This window comes from Nothoprocta perdicaria, unplaced genomic scaffold, assembly GCF_003342845.1.
Source record: "Nothoprocta perdicaria isolate Ctin4 unplaced genomic scaffold, notPer1 scaffold_10, whole genome shotgun sequence".
Taxonomy (NCBI): Eukaryota; Metazoa; Chordata; class Aves; order Tinamiformes; family Tinamidae; genus Nothoprocta; species Nothoprocta perdicaria.
The window spans coordinates 7398560-7416529 of record NW_020454094.1 but is presented as its reverse complement, the minus strand read 5'-3'; the positions used below and the strand labels follow the sequence as shown (position 1 = coordinate 7416529).

At 46.5% G+C, this 17970-nt stretch overlaps 2 protein-coding genes and 1 long non-coding RNA gene across 3 annotated transcripts; 2 read left to right on the top strand and 1 right to left on the bottom strand.

Annotated features, from left to right (window-relative positions):
* Window positions 1-880: 880 nt before the first annotated feature.
* Window positions 881-9890, top strand: LOC112947045. The gene is made up of 4 exons (XM_026039053.1): window positions 881-1180; window positions 7258-7728; window positions 9234-9374; window positions 9772-9890. Exons 1-4 carry the CDS (start codon window positions 1093-1095, stop codon window positions 9888-9890), a joined length of 819 nt encoding a protein of 272 aa, XP_025894838.1. The 5' UTR covers window positions 881-1092.
* Window positions 9891-10388: 498 nt separating this feature from the next.
* LOC112947983 lies at window positions 10389-11460 on the top strand. The gene is made up of 2 exons (XR_003249520.1): window positions 10389-10468; window positions 10777-11460. It is a non-coding gene; the product is annotated as an uncharacterized LOC112947983 (long non-coding RNA).
* Window positions 11461-14510: 3050 nt separating this feature from the next.
* On the bottom strand, window positions 14511-17010 carry NUDT2 (nudix hydrolase 2). Its single transcript, XM_026039452.1, has 2 exons — window positions 16886-17010; window positions 14511-15220 (listed from the first exon to the last, which is right to left on the bottom strand). Exons 1-2 carry the CDS (start codon window positions 17004-17006, stop codon window positions 14907-14909), a joined length of 435 nt encoding a protein of 144 aa, XP_025895237.1. The 5' UTR covers window positions 17007-17010; the 3' UTR covers window positions 14511-14906.
* Between the last annotated feature and the right edge of the window lie 960 nt (window positions 17011-17970).

The following is a 17970-nucleotide window of genomic DNA, read 5'->3' as shown; positions in this document are numbered from 1 at the left end:
CTATGGGGGGGACTCGCTTGCTCAGCAAATGTGGAGGAATTTGCATTTTCAGCCCTAGAAGCAAAGCAATGCTGTGGGGGAGAGCATACCTTAAGATATGTGCGCTTTTTAATTAAAATTGCCTGCTGCTTAGTGCAACTTGACATAATCCCATGGGAAAAGAAACCAGTAGTTAAGGCAGTGCTGCAGTAGGCAGGAGTGACCTGGCCAGGGCCAGAATGTTCCCCAAGCTTCCCTTTTGAGTACAGCATATCCCTAGCATCCCTCTGGGAAGAGATGGTTTGGGGTCAAAGCTGGATATGCCAGCTGGGAGTGGGAATGCTGTGAGCTGTCAGGCCAGGGCTGGGCATGGAACACGGTTTTCCCGTCATGCAGAGCACAAACTTTCACGTGGAAAAGCTTGCCCCAAGCGACTCAAGCATCGAAGGAGGCAGCAGGCAGGTCCCCACACCCAGGCCACGCTCCAGCTCCGGCCCCTTCTCCAACTCCAGCCGTGGGACACACTCCATTTGGCGAAACGCCCCGAGCAGCCGCTCCTCAGGGCTTCACCTCCGCACGCAGCATGGCTTAAACTCAGCTCCAAAGGGGCAGCTCTCCCTAAGGAGGAAACGTAGCCACGGCAGCTCCAGCCGCAGCGCCGGGAAGGGGTTTACCCCACATCCCACGTGGGAAGGGGTTTGCCCCACATCCCACGCCCCTCCCAGCGCTCCCGCCGCGCTTTTCTTGTTCCCATGGGCAAGCCCGGCATCCTCCTCCTCCTCCCGGCGCCGCCAGGGCAGCCCGCCAGCCTTCTTAGCATGCGGCGCCCGTTGCCCGGGAGCGATTGTGGCTGCCGAGGAGCCGCGCTCCGCGGCCGCGACGATGCCGGGCTGGCATCCCCCTCATCCCGCACCGTCGTACGGTTTCTCCTGAGGGATAAGCACTCACAGGAACCACTTCTCCAAGCCAATCCATGCTGATAAGCCCGGTGCCGGCTCTCCGGCGGGAAGACCAAAGAAGAGTTTTCCCTTCCCAGCAGGATTTGCCGCTTTGAATGCCAGAGGAAGGGGGGAAGGCACCGGCCTGGCGCTCCTTGCGGGTGAGACGCTTTGGATGCCCCTCTCCCCCGCCGTGTGCTGGGGTGCGATGGAGCTTTTCAAGTTGAGTCTGGGCTGCTTTTGCCTCCTTCCTTGGCTCCAGGGTAAGTTTTGCTTCCTTTGTGGGAGCCCCAGAGCAGGCAGATCTCTTCCTCTCGGAGTTTTATCCCGTTCTCCTGCGGTCACATACGGATGTGTGTGGGCACCCAACATGCGGACATTGATGCAACTCCCCAGGGTGCTACGAGAGGGTATTCAGCGAGGGAGGGTGGTGGGAAGCAGGGAACGGTTTCTCCATGTGCTTTGGACTCTCTTACCGGCAAACACTATCAGCAGCAGGATGCGCGCGGGAGATGTAGCCTGCCCTGTTTGTCGCCGTGGGGCAAACTTCTGAGAGGTCCGTTTTAGTCTCTGAGTGCATTGCAGAGCTGTGTGCTGACGTAGGTCACATCCTATATACTCTGATACACAGGAGAATTTTGTGCCCAGTGTTTAACAGCCACAGGTGGAAAGCAGAAATCCTGCCTAGCATCATGGTGCAGAGCCAGGTGAGTTACTCGGGAACAGTCAACCCCCATCAGAGAGAGCAGAGAGAATCTCTGCTTTTTAAAGGAGCAAATCCCCCAAGACAACAAATAATTTCCTTTTTTCATTTTGCTACATTTGAGATTCAGGGTTCATGAAAGGGACTCACTGAAATAAATCCCTCCAGTGCTTCGAGGCTCACCCAGTCCCAGATATGCAGGACAGCAGCTCGGAGGTTTTCAGGGAGCTCCCTGGACCAAAGGACTACAACTATTTTGGCTACACAGTTGGGGTGTTTATTCCCTAAAGATAAAGCACAGCGTGGCGGCTGTGACCATAAGCCCGTTTATTCTCCTTTCCCTGTAGCCTCTTGGTTATTCAACTACCCTGCAGTTTGCTCTGCAGCAGGTCAAAGGAGAGGTTTGCACTCACACAGACCTCACTTCTGCTGATCTAGGGTTCTTTTTCTGCACCTCAAAATCCTGCTGATTAAAACAATTCCAGTGATTAGATCTCTTCCTAAAAGCTCTGGATTCCATGTACATGTTTCCCTATGTGGGTGGGCGGTGAGGAGAGGTCTTTCTTGTAGAGATGTCAGCTGGCCAGGAGATGCCACAGTGGTGGGATGCCAGGAGAGCGGCACTGCCAGAGATCATGCTCCTTCTCTTTGCTCTAAGAAAGATCTTTGTGTGCTATTAGAAGTAAAAGTGGCTCTTCACTGTTGCCACACTAGGAAATGAAGCAGCGCCAAGGATTGTTCCCCGGCAAACTTCTTTTCCTTCACAACAGAACAGCCTTGGAGCGATAGCGCAGTCGGACATTGTGTTTCAGCTAGGACAGTGATAAAACCCCGACTGTTTTGCAAGAAAGGAAATGATCTCCCCTGTATCTGGCAGTGCTCCAGGCAAGCTGGAAGGGCAGAAAGCAAACACAGGCTTTGCCCCGTGGCTGACACCCCCTCCCCAGCCTCCCCTCCCCGTCTCATCCTGCTAGGGACTGCCCTAGGCAGGCAGGACAGAAGAGTTTGCTCTTCCCAGACCTTGAAGGGTTCTGTTTCATCATAAAATCCTGGAATTGCCTAATTCTGACACTAGTTTCTTCGGAAATCCCCCATGAGCGGGAAGGGGGCTGAGGTCCCTTTTAAAGAAGCAGTGAGGTATAATGCTCAGGCACAAGCAGGATCAGCGTCTGGACAGGCCAGACAGGAGACTGATGAAATCAGAGGTCGCCCAAAGCGTCGTGCACGGAAGAGGCAGAAAGACCAAGCTGATACCTCCCGTTACCCTGGACGCCCTCTCAGTCCTCAGTGATTTTTGCCTCGGGGGATTTCCTGGTGTTGGCATGGTTAGCTTTTCAGCATCGCAGTGGATCTGCCTGTGTAGGCTCCTCCACATGCATGCTGGTGGCAGCATCTGCAGCAACTCCCAGGACCACCGTTTGGGTGTGGAGGCACCTCCTCCTGCTTGTGAGCCTCTTCCTGGCACTTCAGGTCCTCTCTGGGAAGCCTCTGAGCACTGAATCCCTGCCCATCCTCTCTGGCTTCCGTAGACCTGCACCCCTGAGCTATCCTTTTCCCAGCACATTCTTGGGAGCAGAGCAGGATGCTCTCAGCTTTGCTCTTCTTCTAGCAGCTGAGTGACTGCAGAGCCCTGAGTCCCTGTTTTCCTGGAATAATCATCTATGGCAGACCCCAGAGAATCGGGGTCCCCCTCCTGATTTGCAATGGGCAGCTCAGAGCCATGAGTTTCCCATGAGAGTCTGGGGCTGGTTTTCCCCATGTGATTTGAGTTTGTGGTCTGCACTGACCTCCTCTGCTCATTTATTGTCCCATTGCTCAGGCTCACACGGCACTTCTGCCACTCATCCCTATCCCAAACATCCCCATTGCTGGTCAACTGAAAGCCAGATAATCCTCAAGGAAACAGCAAGGACCAGAAAAAATACAGGCCAGTGTGGCTGCTGGAAGCGGCATCTGGGAATGATTCCTCACGGAGTCATGTTGCTGAAAAGCAATCTGAGTGCAGAGCAAGAAGTATTTGCATTCAGGTACTTGCTCTGACAAGCCAGTCACTCACTAGTTCCTATAGTTCCTAGTTTTCATACTTTCCTGGCTCTGTCTTGCCCGTTCCCTCCACAGAGCCTTTAAAGGGAGGGACCTGACCCCAAACAATTCATCAAATGGTCTTGATGAAGTCATCGCAGGCACAGAAACTTTCCCAGTTGCACTGGGCTTACTGGTAACCAAGGCTTTCCTGGTAGCATTACCTTAATTAGGAAGGTTGCATGAGTTCTGCTCCTAATCCTGCAAGGAACAGCATGTCCCAGGGGTGCTCATGCCACAGAGAGGCAAGGGGCAATATTTGCTTGTTTTCCTTTCTCATAACTGGACAGAGTGGTAGCATTATAGGAGAGGCCAGCTGGCATTAAGGGCCTTGCTAGAAATTGTTTATTTTGTTCCTAAAAATATGAGGAGACCAAAACATTCAGAATGAGCAGCTAAAAGGCGTTTTTAAGAAGCTTTGAACCCAGATCCCCAAACCTACAGGAGAGTTTCTTTCCACCTCGGTTGGATGCCATCCTCTGCTTGCTCCAGGTTAACATTTCCCAAATTCTAGGTTCTATGGCTGTGTTTGCAGGGGTACTAAGCTTTGGCACTAGACATGCTTGGCAGTGTTGGAAAGAAAGGTCACACCTGACGTGTGTCTCAAAGTAAATCTGCCTCAGCTTTCTTTGTACCTGTACCCACCTACAGTTGTGTGAGACAGGACAATTGCTTGCTGCCAGTTATCTCTATCTAGGCACACCTACCTAATTAGACAGCAACTTCTAAGGGATGGGGAATTTGTATCGCAGACACGGGCGCACATCTTGGCAAGCAGCATTTGTACCATTTGAGTGGTACAAAACTCAGGAAAAAGTCCTTGTGTTGCAACCCTTGTGTTGCAGTGTTGAGGTTCCTCAGCTCACATGGATTTCACGCACAGACAGGCTGCCTTGTCTTTTCAGTGGGATGAATCTCTAAAAATAAATATTTTTCAAACTTCTAAGATGAATGTAAACTATTGCATGAAATGGCTTCCAGAAAAGAAAAGGAAAAGGATTATGATTAACTATTGCAACGATGGAGATCTTCAAAAGGGATCCAATAGAAACAGGAACAGTTCCCTGCTGTGACAGAGAATAAAATTAGCAGATGCACAGATGAATGTGAGAGAAGTCTGTACTGTTTTTGTGAAGGGAATGCCAGACTCATCAACAATGGCATAGATCAGCTCATGTTGGATGTTGTGAGCTGATCTGGATTCGGCAAATCTTAGATCTTAGATATGTGGACGACTTTTGATAAAATTCATCCACTAGGGCCCTTAATATCAGTTCTCATAGCAGAAGATTTCTCTGAGGGATAAGTGGTTACAGATTAAAAATACAGATTAAAATAACAACTACAAAAAACACACAAGAATATCAAATAAATAGACAACAGCAGGAAGATGTCAGCAGGTGCCTATATAAATCAGTGCTGTTTGACAGAAATTTTTTTAAAAAGTGTGAATAATGAAGTAATGGAGCTTGCTTATGGCATAAAATTATTCAGGATAATCGAACAAAAGTTGACTGTGCAGAGCTGCAAAAGGAGCTCATGACACTGACTGAACAGCAAAATGATTAATGGATTTCTTTGGGGAAAATTCAATGTAATACACATAGGAAAAGCAGTTCTAGCCAGAAATACCTGGATAACTTTATTGAGCGAGCTCTTTTCTAGCCTAATTTTTTTGTCTTCTTCCCTTATACATTTGCTAATGCCCAGCACTGGAGAGAGGACATCAGGGATTGCCAGGTATTTTGTCTGACTCAGTATAGCTCTCCTGCTCCTTACCTTTCTTATGTTTCTATGCAGTGTTCAGTTCATTATTAAAAATTAAGATGAAACAAACTCCCAGTTAAGATGAAGAAAAGTATTGCTGTGAATCCTAGATTCTGGCTTCTAAAAAAAGAAAAGAAAAAAAAAATGGCAGGAGGCCTACGAAAATGTATTTGTGCCCTTGGTTTATCTAGAGATTATGTGGAGATGTAGGAGATGTGCTCACAGATGCAGCAGAAATTTTCTTCCTGGCACATAGGATTGGTGAGAATTGTCATAGAATCATAGAACGCTTAAGGTTGGAAGGGACCTCCAGAGGTCATCTAGTCCAATTGTTTGGGTCACTGGCTCCACAGGACCATGAAGAGCAGTACCCCAGCAGCACCACATCCATCCTCACCTCATTCCCATCCACTGTAGGAGTTGTACTGTGAATTCCGTCTGCCTCCACTGGCTCAGTCAGGTCCAACACAGAAGCTCTGAGCTGTTAGTCCAGCAGGCCTCTAGGATTTCCTGAGAGAAAACATGGGAGCTCTTTTAAGCTATTGTTCCTCTTCTTGTCATTGCGTGTTGGCTCCTGTTTACACTCACACTAGCTTTTGTAGATACTGAGCCAAATATGCGCTGCCAGGGGAAAGTATTGTTCTTTGCTTTGGGAGGGGAAATTCTGCAGAAATAGCTGTTTAGATAAGCATCACTGTTCTCGTCCAATGTCATTTTTCTTCCCTTACTGCCATCGACATGGTATGCTGATGATGCTCTTCAAAATGTGACCCTTGGGGAAAAGAGGAAAAAGATTTCACCACAGCAGCTGAAAGTTGTCATGTTTTAACTGAAGTTAAAATCAAAGGGGATATGGCAAAAACTTGAACTATTTATTTCTATTCCTCTTTGTGTAAATTAGACACAAAATACACAAGGGATAGTATATCTGTGTCAATGACACATGATTTAACATTTGATATTTTGTTTAGGATGTTCTCAGGCTATATCTGTTGATTTTACAGTGAAAATGGATGTAGCTTCCCAGTTAACAGCTATCCATCCCAAGCCATCACAGGCCGAGGATGAGTTTCATTGTGACCTAAAGCAGCAAGTAACTAAGAAATTGCTTGTCCATTGTAGGATGAATTTAGGGTGTCTCTTACAAAGATATTTCGTGTCAAGAGCATACAGACCAGTGTCAGAGATAATAAATGCAAGTTTACTTCCATAATTATGCGAGTCAAATTAGTCAAGTACTTCCAGATATCTGAAGCAGTATGGTATTATCCCTGATGTTGCTGTACTATCACAAGAAGCCACCTAATGTAAACAACAGCCCAAAGGGGCCTCCTTGGTGACCTAGATAAGCATTTGGGAATTTGGGGAATTTCAATTATTTTTCATAAGAAAGATTTGATGCAAACTGGGGTGGGGGAACAAACCAATTATTTTTGACGGTAGAGATGGACGAGTATTTATTTGAAAAATCTTAGCTAGTTGAAATATGGTATTAAGTATTAAAGACATGTATCAAAAGTACAGTCTTTCACAGATAGTGATGTGTCATATGAGTAAGTTAGTCATAGGTATTTCTCTCTAGTATCATTCCTGGTTATTTGTACTCCAGATAGAGGGATGTAATTCTGGGAAATTAGTAGGATATGAGAAATGCCATCTCGGCATGATCACCAAAGGATTGGTGAGTTAAGTCTCCCTCTCTCATGGGCCTCTAAAACATCTTGCGCTCAGAAGATGTGTTTTCCTTGGACACGTACAGTACTAAATGGTGCTCTGATTGTACTGCAGTATCGGCGGGGCAAGGCTTCCTCATAAAGAACATTCGTTTGGAAAAATGCATCCACGTCTCCCACCACGAGCCTGATGGCATTGGCCTGACCCACTGCAAGCTGCATTCCCAGCAGCAGCGGTGGAGCTGGGACCCCGACACCAAGAGCATCATCAGCCTCGAAACGAAGCTTTGCTTGTCGGCCTACAAGACACGGGAGTACTCACTGGTGAAGCTGGAGCCCTGTGGGGACTGGGAACGCCAAGCGTGGGCCTGCAGCAAGAAGGGACATCTGACTTTGCAAAGCCTGGGCTTCCATCTCAGTACCAAGGAAGGAGGCCACAAGGTCTTTGTTTCAAGGGAGAAAAACAAGTTCAGTAAGTGGAAGACTTCAGCAGATGAAACCATCTGTGCTGCTGCCTGGACAGCAACTCCGAGTCCTGCTGAACCAACGCAAGTAACTGTGGACAGACTGGTCCAGATATACGAAAGTAAGATGAGGTAGATCTAGCAACTGATAACATCTAACCTTAGGCATCATCATCACCTAGAAGTCACCTAACGCTTACTTTCATCATCCTAACTCATGGCCACTTTGGCCTATTCTGAAGAGATACCGAAAGACTCAAAACCAACCCACCTACAGCTCTGTCCCACCAGTTTCTAGTAGTTGCTGTTGAGTGTTTTGCACAAAGCATACATCAAAACTCAAATATTTTGGAAAGCTGGTCTGAATTAGTGCCAAAAGCTAAAAATTGTTTGAATTGCTTGAGAGTCCTAACTCCAAAACAGCTGAGGTGGAAGTCTTATGGTTAGGCAGCTAGACTTTGAAGAGGCCTTTTCACACTTTGTGCCTCTCGATGTCATTCAAAATTACAAGAAAACTAGGGGCAGCTGAGAGTCTTTTTCAAACTAATATGAATTATTAAGGAGCTGCTATATTTGAAATGAGAAATTCTTGCTCCTATTCGAACAATATAAGTTATCTCCTACCATACCCAAACAGTGTTGTCATCACTACAAGCTTTTTAGGCTTTGCAGAAATGAGTAAAGAGAAAACATGACTAACTTGTGACATGACATAACTTTCTTGGCTGCAATGTGCAGACAAGATGGCCTTTTTACTCAAGTTTTCAATTAGTTAACTGGAAGGTTAACACATAGTTATCACAGACCAGTAGTCACAAATGTTAGTGTCCAACATAAAGGTAAATAAAGCCAATAAAAAATAGATATCATAATAGGCTAGTTAAATATAGACTAGGAAATACTTGGAACATTTCAAATATGGGGAAAAGGCATGTGAAAAGGCTTTATATATTCTCCAAGGCAATGTTCCTGGCACGCCAGTGCTCCCTTGGAGCCAGGCTCCACAAATAGGGTTACCAGTGTAAAAACACAGAGCAGGCCTTGAACCATGTTCTGCCTGTTACTGTGGGTTGTGCACAACAGTAGCTTTCCCCATGGCACAGAGTCCACCAGAATGAAGGTCTTCTCAAGACTACTATGCCACTAAGCCAGCCATGACCTTCTCAGTCAGCAGAAATGACTGAAATTGGGATTTCTCAAATACTCTGTCAACAACAGTTGATACCTGATACCATGTTTACCTCACTCTCTTGCAAGAGACAGGAACTATTTACCAACCACATTTCTTCATCTACTGTGTTGGTAACATCTGTGATGCTTAGCTATAGCTCTACTTGCCTCTTCTTCCTGTCTCATCCTTTAACAACTAACATCACATTGATGTTTTTTAGACCATAATTGACCTTACCATTAAAAACCAAGCTCTTGTCTACCTGTGGGTTCAGTCCCAAGAGGTTCACTCTATCATCTTTGAAATCAGTGAGAAGGCAAGGCCCTTGACATACAAGAGGTGCCTGGTCCTATGCTTAGTCCTGTTTGCCTTGGTTCCCATCCCTTGTGTATCCAGGGGATTGTACAAAAAATAAGTAATATTAACACACACATCTCCACTTCGTTCCTTTCTAAGCTAACACCAGCGATTCATCAAAGACACATGCTGTGGAGAGAGAGTTTTCCGTGGACTTGACTGGCCCACCTGTGACCGGCCACTTGAACAGCACAGCATCTCCAGTGAAGCCCAACCAGGCACACCTCCCAGCAAACAAGGGTGAGCACTTTTACAAACACATTCGTAACAGGAGCGGAGGGGAAAAGTGGGAAAGACCCAAGGGTTACTCTTCTTTTTCCAGTGGAGTTAAGTACCTGAGTACTTCTCAAGTGCTTTCACACCCACTTCTGAGTGTTTGGAAGTTGTTCTCACTTAGCAAGTTGAGACATTTGCCCTGGGAAGCAATTTGGTGATGATACTCCTAGCCTGGAGGCACAATCACCAGAAGTTATAGGAATAAAAGATTTCTGTGGCTGCACAACACTGAGGAATGAGAAGGTTCCCCTTCTCCTTCCACCTTGATATCAAGGAGCTTTGTGGTTATTGTGCATCTAGGAGGAAGCCACAGCTCTCTCTGTGGAACCCACTAATCTAAACGTCCCCATCTTTCCTCCAGATCCATCCCACAGTCTTTCTAAAAGGCACCATGGAAATCGAGGGAAAAGCTCTGGGGCCAGGCTTGCAGGTAGGTCTAAAGATCAACCAAAGAAAGAGAAAAATAAAACAAGTGGATGAAAGTTCATCAGAACCCCCATCCCACTCACCAGTAGCTGGGCTACATTCCCGTGGGTCCAGCTCAGTAGGAAACACCACACCTACCTGTATGAGAAATTTAATGATCAAACAGATCTCTTTGGGCCTGAGGAACAAAGGTGAGCAAGAACATGCAAATGCTTTGTCCCAGTTCATGAGAAGAAGCAGTGGTATTGCCTAGCACTGTTGTTTTCCCCCTGCCTTCCTATTACATATCAAAGAGTTGCAGAGTGAAGAAGTATCAAGAGTTGTATTCCAAGCAAGCAAGAAACACCTCATGTGGCCATTTTCAATAGATGGATGCTGAGTGGAACAGAGCAACCATAACGTGCTGAATTTAAGTAATTTTCCTGCTCTCCTGTTACCACTGATTTGCAGCAATATTAGAGGTGCTTTTTACAACAGTAGTAGGTGCTGAATTAGAAGAGCTATGGCAAATACATATTTGTTTTATATAATATCCTTTCAGGCACTAACTGGAAGACAGCCATGCTAGTCCTCAGCCCCCTGGCATTCATACTGGGATTAATAATACTCACCTTGAATGTTCATTACAACAAGTAAGTGAAGAGGAATGTTCTTCTGATTTATCACTTCCCATTTCAGAGTAAAATCCTTATCTTGGCATCCTCCCCACTCCTACACCCGAAAGGTTTGACTCTGACCAGATGGTTCTGGTCATCTCTGCCTTTAATTTCTGCTATCATCCTGCTGCTTCCTCCCACTTACTACCCCATCAAATGCAACCACTAATGGTGCCTCCTCCTGCTCTACATCACTGGTAACTGGGTTAAGGGAATTTGGGCGCTACAGCTGCTGACCCAGCTTGAGCACATAGGCAGCTACAGTCTCCTCTCCACTCTCCTAGGAAGAAGAAAATCCTGGCTGCTTTGAAGAGCTCCCCAGAGAGCAGCAGCAGAGCTGACTTGCAGGCACAGTCTCCCTTATGCAGAGGTGCCCAACCACAAACTCCACCGTCTCGCTCCCCTTCCTTGAGGCACGGGGAGATCCTCATCGAGTGGAAAGACGGGACCGTCACTCCTCTTTTTGATAACACCAATCATCAAATGGACTAGCTCTGCGCCTTGGATGATGTTACCATCTTTCCAAACAGGAGTGCTTCCTTAGAGGATTTTCTCCATGGCATTACCATTTGTGATTGGGAGTTGCAAAGGCTGTTTGTTTTTTTTTAACACTTGAGAAAAATCTCCTTGTGTGGCACAAAAGCAGAATGGCTTGTTTTATTTGCATAGGCATTCACTGCTTGGCTCTTTTGGAGCTAGTTTAACCCATGACAAGATGCAGATTTAGCTAAATGAAGCTCGGTATCACCTCAGCTGCAACTGCGCAGTCCTGAACGCTAGTGTTACTGAGTATGCAAGAAAGTAATTCCCCTGAGATGAGGAATAAGGTGAAAGCACAATTCCCAATGGATCTGAAATCCTTTCTAGCTTAAAACAAGCAGCCAGACCTAGAAATTTGGCAGAGATTTCTAGGTGAGAGAATGCACTGGGTAAGCACCGACTTCAGGACTCAAAGGTGAAAGGGTCTCCTCTAGGTATTTGCCTCCCATTGCCCCAAGTTACCAAGTAAGGAATAGGAAGATCATTTTGCTATATTGAAAAGGTACATCTTTCTCCTCTGCAATACAGCAAGACTGTTGCTGAGAGAAAGCCTGTTTCACAAAATATTTTTATATTTAGAGTGCACTAAACCTTGCCATGTCTTCTCCCCCGCACCCTTATGCAGAGCAACAGTGATATTTGGCAGTGACATTACCTGGCCGTTTTATACCAGTTTCCTATGGCCACATGCAATATCCAATGCATGGATACTCTGTCTGCATCTAGAGATGGGACCATTATTTCTGCAAAGGAGCATTGCACTTTTCTCAGCCTTTACATTTTTTGTAGGAGCATAATTACCTACCACCCATCACACTCAATCCTGATCTCTTCTCAGTGAAGTTAGCAACATCTTAGTTCCTTAATATTCACAAATTTATGCTTTCCTTCCCTCTGATCTTGTGACACTAAAAACCACAAAACGGGCTGTAAGTTACTTGGAGAATGCAACACTAACATTGGGAAAATACTGGTATGAGCTACAGCTATATACGTTCAAAACTGCAAGAGAAACTGTATCCCGACTTGTCTCTAAGCTCAAACCTGATGACATTTTACACCTAACCTAAATGACTTTATATACAGTTTCAGTGAAGCTTGGACTTCTCTACAGTTTGATTTTACTTAGCCTAAGACAAAAGTAAGGTGCATTGGGAATTTAAACTGTTTTTTTTTTTAACATAAATCCATGACCTAGTGAAAAATGAACTGCCACTATGAGAATTTAGTAGGTCTCAGAAAAGAAAATACAAACCTTATGGTTCGGGACACAGACTCATAGAGGTTATAAATGTCTTCCCCATGCAGATTATTCCATAATTATTCACTGCAGAGTTTCCCCACAGACCTTCCTTGGGTACATATTTTAGGACATAAGACAAGTGAAGAATTTCTTCTTCAACAGCAACTGACACACAAATACCATTCAGAATTCAATTCTGACTTTCTAATGCTTCCACCTTTAAAAAAATTAAAAGATGCTCATCCAAACTGTTAGGTCAAGTCTCCAAATATTTGTGCACAAAACTGGTTGAAATGCATTCTCTGCACAACCCTCTCAGGATGTATACACAGTGCCTCACTTGCCAACAGTTACACCCCTCTTACCTTCTTCCATCATGATTCAGATTCCCCTCTCTGAAGTTTTGTCCATGAACCCCACTACCCAACAATTTACAGCAGTTGTTACCCTCCCAAGTCTTGCTGCATTTTGGGAACTATATACACAGCGCCATGAAAACACAGAGACTCAGCTGGAGTTCAGCTAAAGCTGTGAAAATAGAAAGCACTTATGTTCATTACTGCTGAGCAGGCAGAACAGATTATTTGATAATAACACTAATTCACACTTAAATGGCAAATCTTGCTCAACCACCAATCCAGTAACATCATTGTTTAGAAAATATTCATTAAATACAGTAAATAACAGTAAAAAATAAGACTGTGAAGAAACATGGGCTTTTTGCTATTTGCTCCCCCTCCGTTTTTTAATTTCTCACTAGCTTATTTAGATTCTATACTAGAGACAAAACTCACCAGAGGATGGAGGGAGGTGAGGGTGTGATTCTTTATCACTAGAGGTCTCAAAAAGCACATTAGCCAAATGTCAATCAGGAGAGACACAGAAACAGCCCATTCTCCCCTGAAGAGGTGGATGGACCAGGTGACAGTTGGAAGGTGCTTTTCATCCTCCAAGAACCAGCTGAGAAACCTTCACCGCAGTTGCACCGCCTGTGTGCTCTTCACTGCCGTCTGCCGTCACTTGAATGTAACGTTTTTTAAGCAGTGTTCATAAATCAAAATAAAACCTGCCTTCAAAGCAGAGGAGCACTGGATTATTTATTTTTTTAAATACAAAACAGGATGGACAAGTGGGTTTTTATAAGTTACTCTACAGGAGGGAGGACATCAGTGCTGAGCAAGACATCACAGTCCTGGTGGCATCAACATGATTAACGCATGCTGTGCTAAGTGCTGAATGCTGCACATCTGGAGGGTTACACAGTGCTAAAGAGCAACCTATATTTTTCGGCCCAGTTCAGCTGCATCTCTGGCATCCTGGGTTCTTCTCCAGAGCCAGTGTGATGCTGATGACACTATCTCTTCACTCCAGCAGCGAGAAGGCAGACAGAGCGCCCATTTTCCCTGGAAATGACCAAATGCCTAGGCAGCTATGGCCCATGGAGACCAGAGGGAGAGGGGAAACACTTGTTTCCCCTCTAAAATTCCCCAAAACTCAAGGAAAAACAGAAAACAAAACAAAACAAAACAAAAAAAAAAAAAAAANAAAAAAAAAAAAAAAACAAAAAAAAAAAACAGAACCACCACCACCAACAAACCACTCCATTTGCTCACACAAAAGTGTTAGCATCAGCAGCATACTTTTTTGATATTTAGGTACCCAAATATACAGAAGATACTACACATTGCTATCAAGCCATACATGATCATACAAAGCACCAACTGGATCAATTCCCATTGATATAAAGGAAGTTCAGATATATCCCCAGGGGAGCAGATGCAGGTGAGCTCACCGGCACCAACAGAGGCTCCTGTGATCATCAGCATGACGACACGTGGGTGCAGCCTGCAGCCACTGAAACCCTGCTACCATCAAACTGATGCAAGACTGCACGTTAGCTTGGGAATTTGGGGCAGAAATCGGGGCTCCAGGCAGCAAGAGAGTTCATTTTCCCCTCTGTATGGCCAACATTACTGTTAGAGAGCAAGGTGGCAAAAATAAAAGGCAAAGAAAGACAACAACTTTGAATTTACCTTTTAAATACTTTATGTCAACTGTTTACTGAGTTTCCATGGATGGAAACTGCTTTTATAACAGTAGATTAATGATGTACAAACATTCATAAAACAAAGACCTGAAATGACAGGACAAGTTATTACAGCAAATCAAAGAAGGTGCCACAAACAGAACTGTTGCTGCCCTATTTGAAATGCAATTTTTTAAGTGCAACTTTTGCAACAAGTATTTGTTATTAATTATCTCCATACGCTCATTTGCAGACCCCTGTAGTTCTAACATCAGCAGCTCAGGAGATGCCAAGCATTTCAGTTTCAAGAAAGATCCATCCTTGCTCAGCACTTAAAAAGAGAGAACACAGAAAGTCTTTGTTAGCTGTGCTTTCAATCGAGACATCTCTGGCTTACGGTCAAACCAGACCATGCTATTCCACACGAGCTAGAAAAGCTAGGGGACACAAAAGCAGAAGACTCTGAAAGCTCCAGGTATCTTCATTGAATTTGTATAGATTAAAAAAAGCAACCTACATTTCTGCAGCCATCCAACTCTATTCATTCCCCCAAAAATAATCAAGTCGTGTTTCGTTAGAAGCTTCCCTTATCCTCCATAAGGCATTTATTTTCTGGAGCAAAGAAACTGATGAGCATCTTTCAGCATCGCTTGCATATCCTCATATTCAGCAAATTTGCAGGCATCCTCCAGCTTGAGCCACTGGAAAGCCTGGTGCTCCTCGGAGAGCTTGATCTCCGTGTTAGAGTCCTTCATTTCTGCCAGCCAGTAAACGACCGTCTTGGGTTTGCCGTTGACTGGGTAGTGCAGCTCCTTCCTGTAGCCGTCGACGAGGGCGAGCTGAGCGGCCTGCAGACCGGCCTCTTCGCGGGTCTCCCGCAAGGCTGTTTGGAGGTCATCCTCTCCTGGATCCACGTGGCCTGCAAGAAGATGAAAAATAAGTCTTGGGTAGGAAGCATTTTTTTGCCTTTCAGTTGACAATGAGGTAACATTGCTATTTTAAAAGTAAATTTCCAAGAAAAAGTCTTCAGCCACTGGACTCTCACCAGAGGACACAGACCCAAGAACAACACTCTCAACACTGCTTTATAACAAAGAAAAAAACTAGGCTCTCCACACACCTGCCTTATTCCAACACATCCTAAACTAGCACAAAGCTAATCACGGAGAGGGAGCCCCTTCCACTGGAGAGGTGAATTAATTCATTTACATAAGGGAAAGAGGGAGTTGTCTCAGATCTTCATCCTTGACATGGCTGTACTTCAATGGTAGATCAAATGACTACGTATTCCAAGATGTTTTATGTCTTAGAGACTTCTCAGTACAAAATTGAAAGACTAAAGACACCAAAATGGTCTCATTCTCCTATATTTGGCCGCTTAACAGGCTGGTACTTTCATTCTTCTTCCATAAACCCCTCTGAAAGAGGGCAAACCCAAAGCCAGACCTTTCACCAGCTGCATAATCCTCTAAGGCTCCCCTCCTCTATTACTTAAAATGAGAGGTGCCATAACAAACAATGGATAAATATAACATATCCCCAACGGTTCATACTCTTGTTGAGAAAAGTCAGATTTGGGTTTCTCATGAAAGTTTGGGATGAACAGAAATAGAACTAGCCAGGAAAGATCCCAAAAGACCAACATATAAGGAGTTGGGGAGTTTTGGGAAAAAAAAAAGAGAGAGAGAAAGAGAAAACTTTCCTGGTTTAACACAATTTTCTATGTAGGTGCCTGCAAATGACCGAGATTTCAGCACAGAGATGAATCTTTCCTCAGGTCCTAGGTATCCAAAGTCATCGTTTGGCACTAGGACTGGACTAGATGGGAATTCCCTGCTCTGTTCCAAAAGGCTCCATTCACTTGCTTGCCTGTGTACCAGGGGACAAGGAGGAATTGAAATTATTTCTGTGTTGTTTTTCTCACCAGTACAAGGCCTACAAGGCTGTACAACCAAATTTTGACTCTCTCATGCATCTTTATAACACAAGATGTTGCTGTGGGCCCTGGGGCACTGCGAGGCTTCTTATCTCTCCTTCAGGCCTCACTGGTGGGTAACAAAGGCTAATAAGGCTACATCTCCTGGCTGTTTCTCTCTGCTGCACGAGTTCTTCCTATCTCATCAATCACCTCCTAAATTTTAAGTTATTTTAAGGTGAGTCATCATCAGTTTGTCACCTAATGTTGTGCTGCAAGTCATGACCACTCTGACCATGATCAAATACCCCTGCAACAACAATAGTGGTGCCTGTCAGGCGGTTGGGTGGGAGCTGGAAGGTGGTAACTTGTCTCCCTACCCACTTAATCAGCTGCTGAACACGTGACAAAAGCTTCAGACATCTGAATGATCAGGGCTGGGTGACCTTCCCCTCGTAAACTGTCACACCCAGGCATTCATACAACTCTATTTAAGGAATTTATGCCACAAAACCCTCCGCTCCGCTGCTGCAGAAGCCCATCCCTGCTGCAGCTGCCCGACTGAACTGCCCACAAAGCTGAGCGCAGCAGCGTTAGGCCAACGGTCAGCCTGCAAGGTCCCCAACGCAAGCCAGCGCATTCCCAGGGCATTCCCAGGGCACACGTCACCTTTGGGAGGGGTCCAGTGGTGGCTCCCGTAGGACGTCTGCAGCAGCAGGTACTCGATGTTGTCGGCGGCCTTCGGCGGCAGCCTCCGGTAGACGATGAGGCCGCAGGCCCTCACGGCCATGTCCCCGCCGTGGCGGTCGCGGGAGCGCCGAGGATCTGGCGGGAACAGCCGGGTTGCTCACACAGGCAAGGCGGATTTAACCAAAAAGCACCAGTTAAAGACTAAAAATCCCCTCCCGGCACTTAGTGCCCCGCTCGGTACCCCTGGAGCCACCCCGTGAAGGCGGCAGCGCGACACGGGCTGGGGCAGCAGCTCCAAGGGGCGCCTGGCACACGGGCGGAGCAGGGCCTAATTAGCAGCAATTAGCGGCACATCCCTGCACCGCAATTAGCGGCCTACCCGGGCCGGGCGAGCGCTTCTAGGCGCGTACAGACCAGGACCACACGCGTGAGGGTATGGACGGCAGGAACCCACTTAGAGCACTGCCAGCGCTGGCCACAGCTCTGCGCTTGGACAGAGGCTTTAACAGATAAAACATCTTTATCAAATAAAACATCTTTAACAGATAAAACATCTTGATCACATAGAACATCTCCACAACGCTGCTGCCGTCCCCCCGCCGGGGCCGCCCCGCCTCGGGCACCGCCGCGTCCCGCCGGCCCCGAGGCGCCGCAGGAGGCAGCGCGGCCCTCCCTGCCCGGCCGGTACACAACGGGCGCATAACGGGTACACAACGCTCCATAACGGGCGCATAACGGGACCGCGACACCCGCACCGCCGCCATGGCGGCCGCGGCCCTCACCTTCACCTCCGCCGCTGCAGTGGGCGGGCTCGGCGCCCGAGTGGCAGATGCCTCTGCCAATCACAGCGAGCGGAGCCACCCCCTTCCATACTCTCTCCTAGCCCCCGCCTCCTCTCTCTGCTCGGAGCCTTTGGATTGGTTCTGCCGTGTCAGGCCCCGCCTCTTTGCCTGCCTCCCCCTCGTCCCATTGGCTGGCTGCGGGCGCCAGCGTTTGAAGCGGGAAAGGCGCCGTTGCTATGGGGACGCGGCCTAGACGCCTGCGCGGGGGCTGCGGCGGGCGGT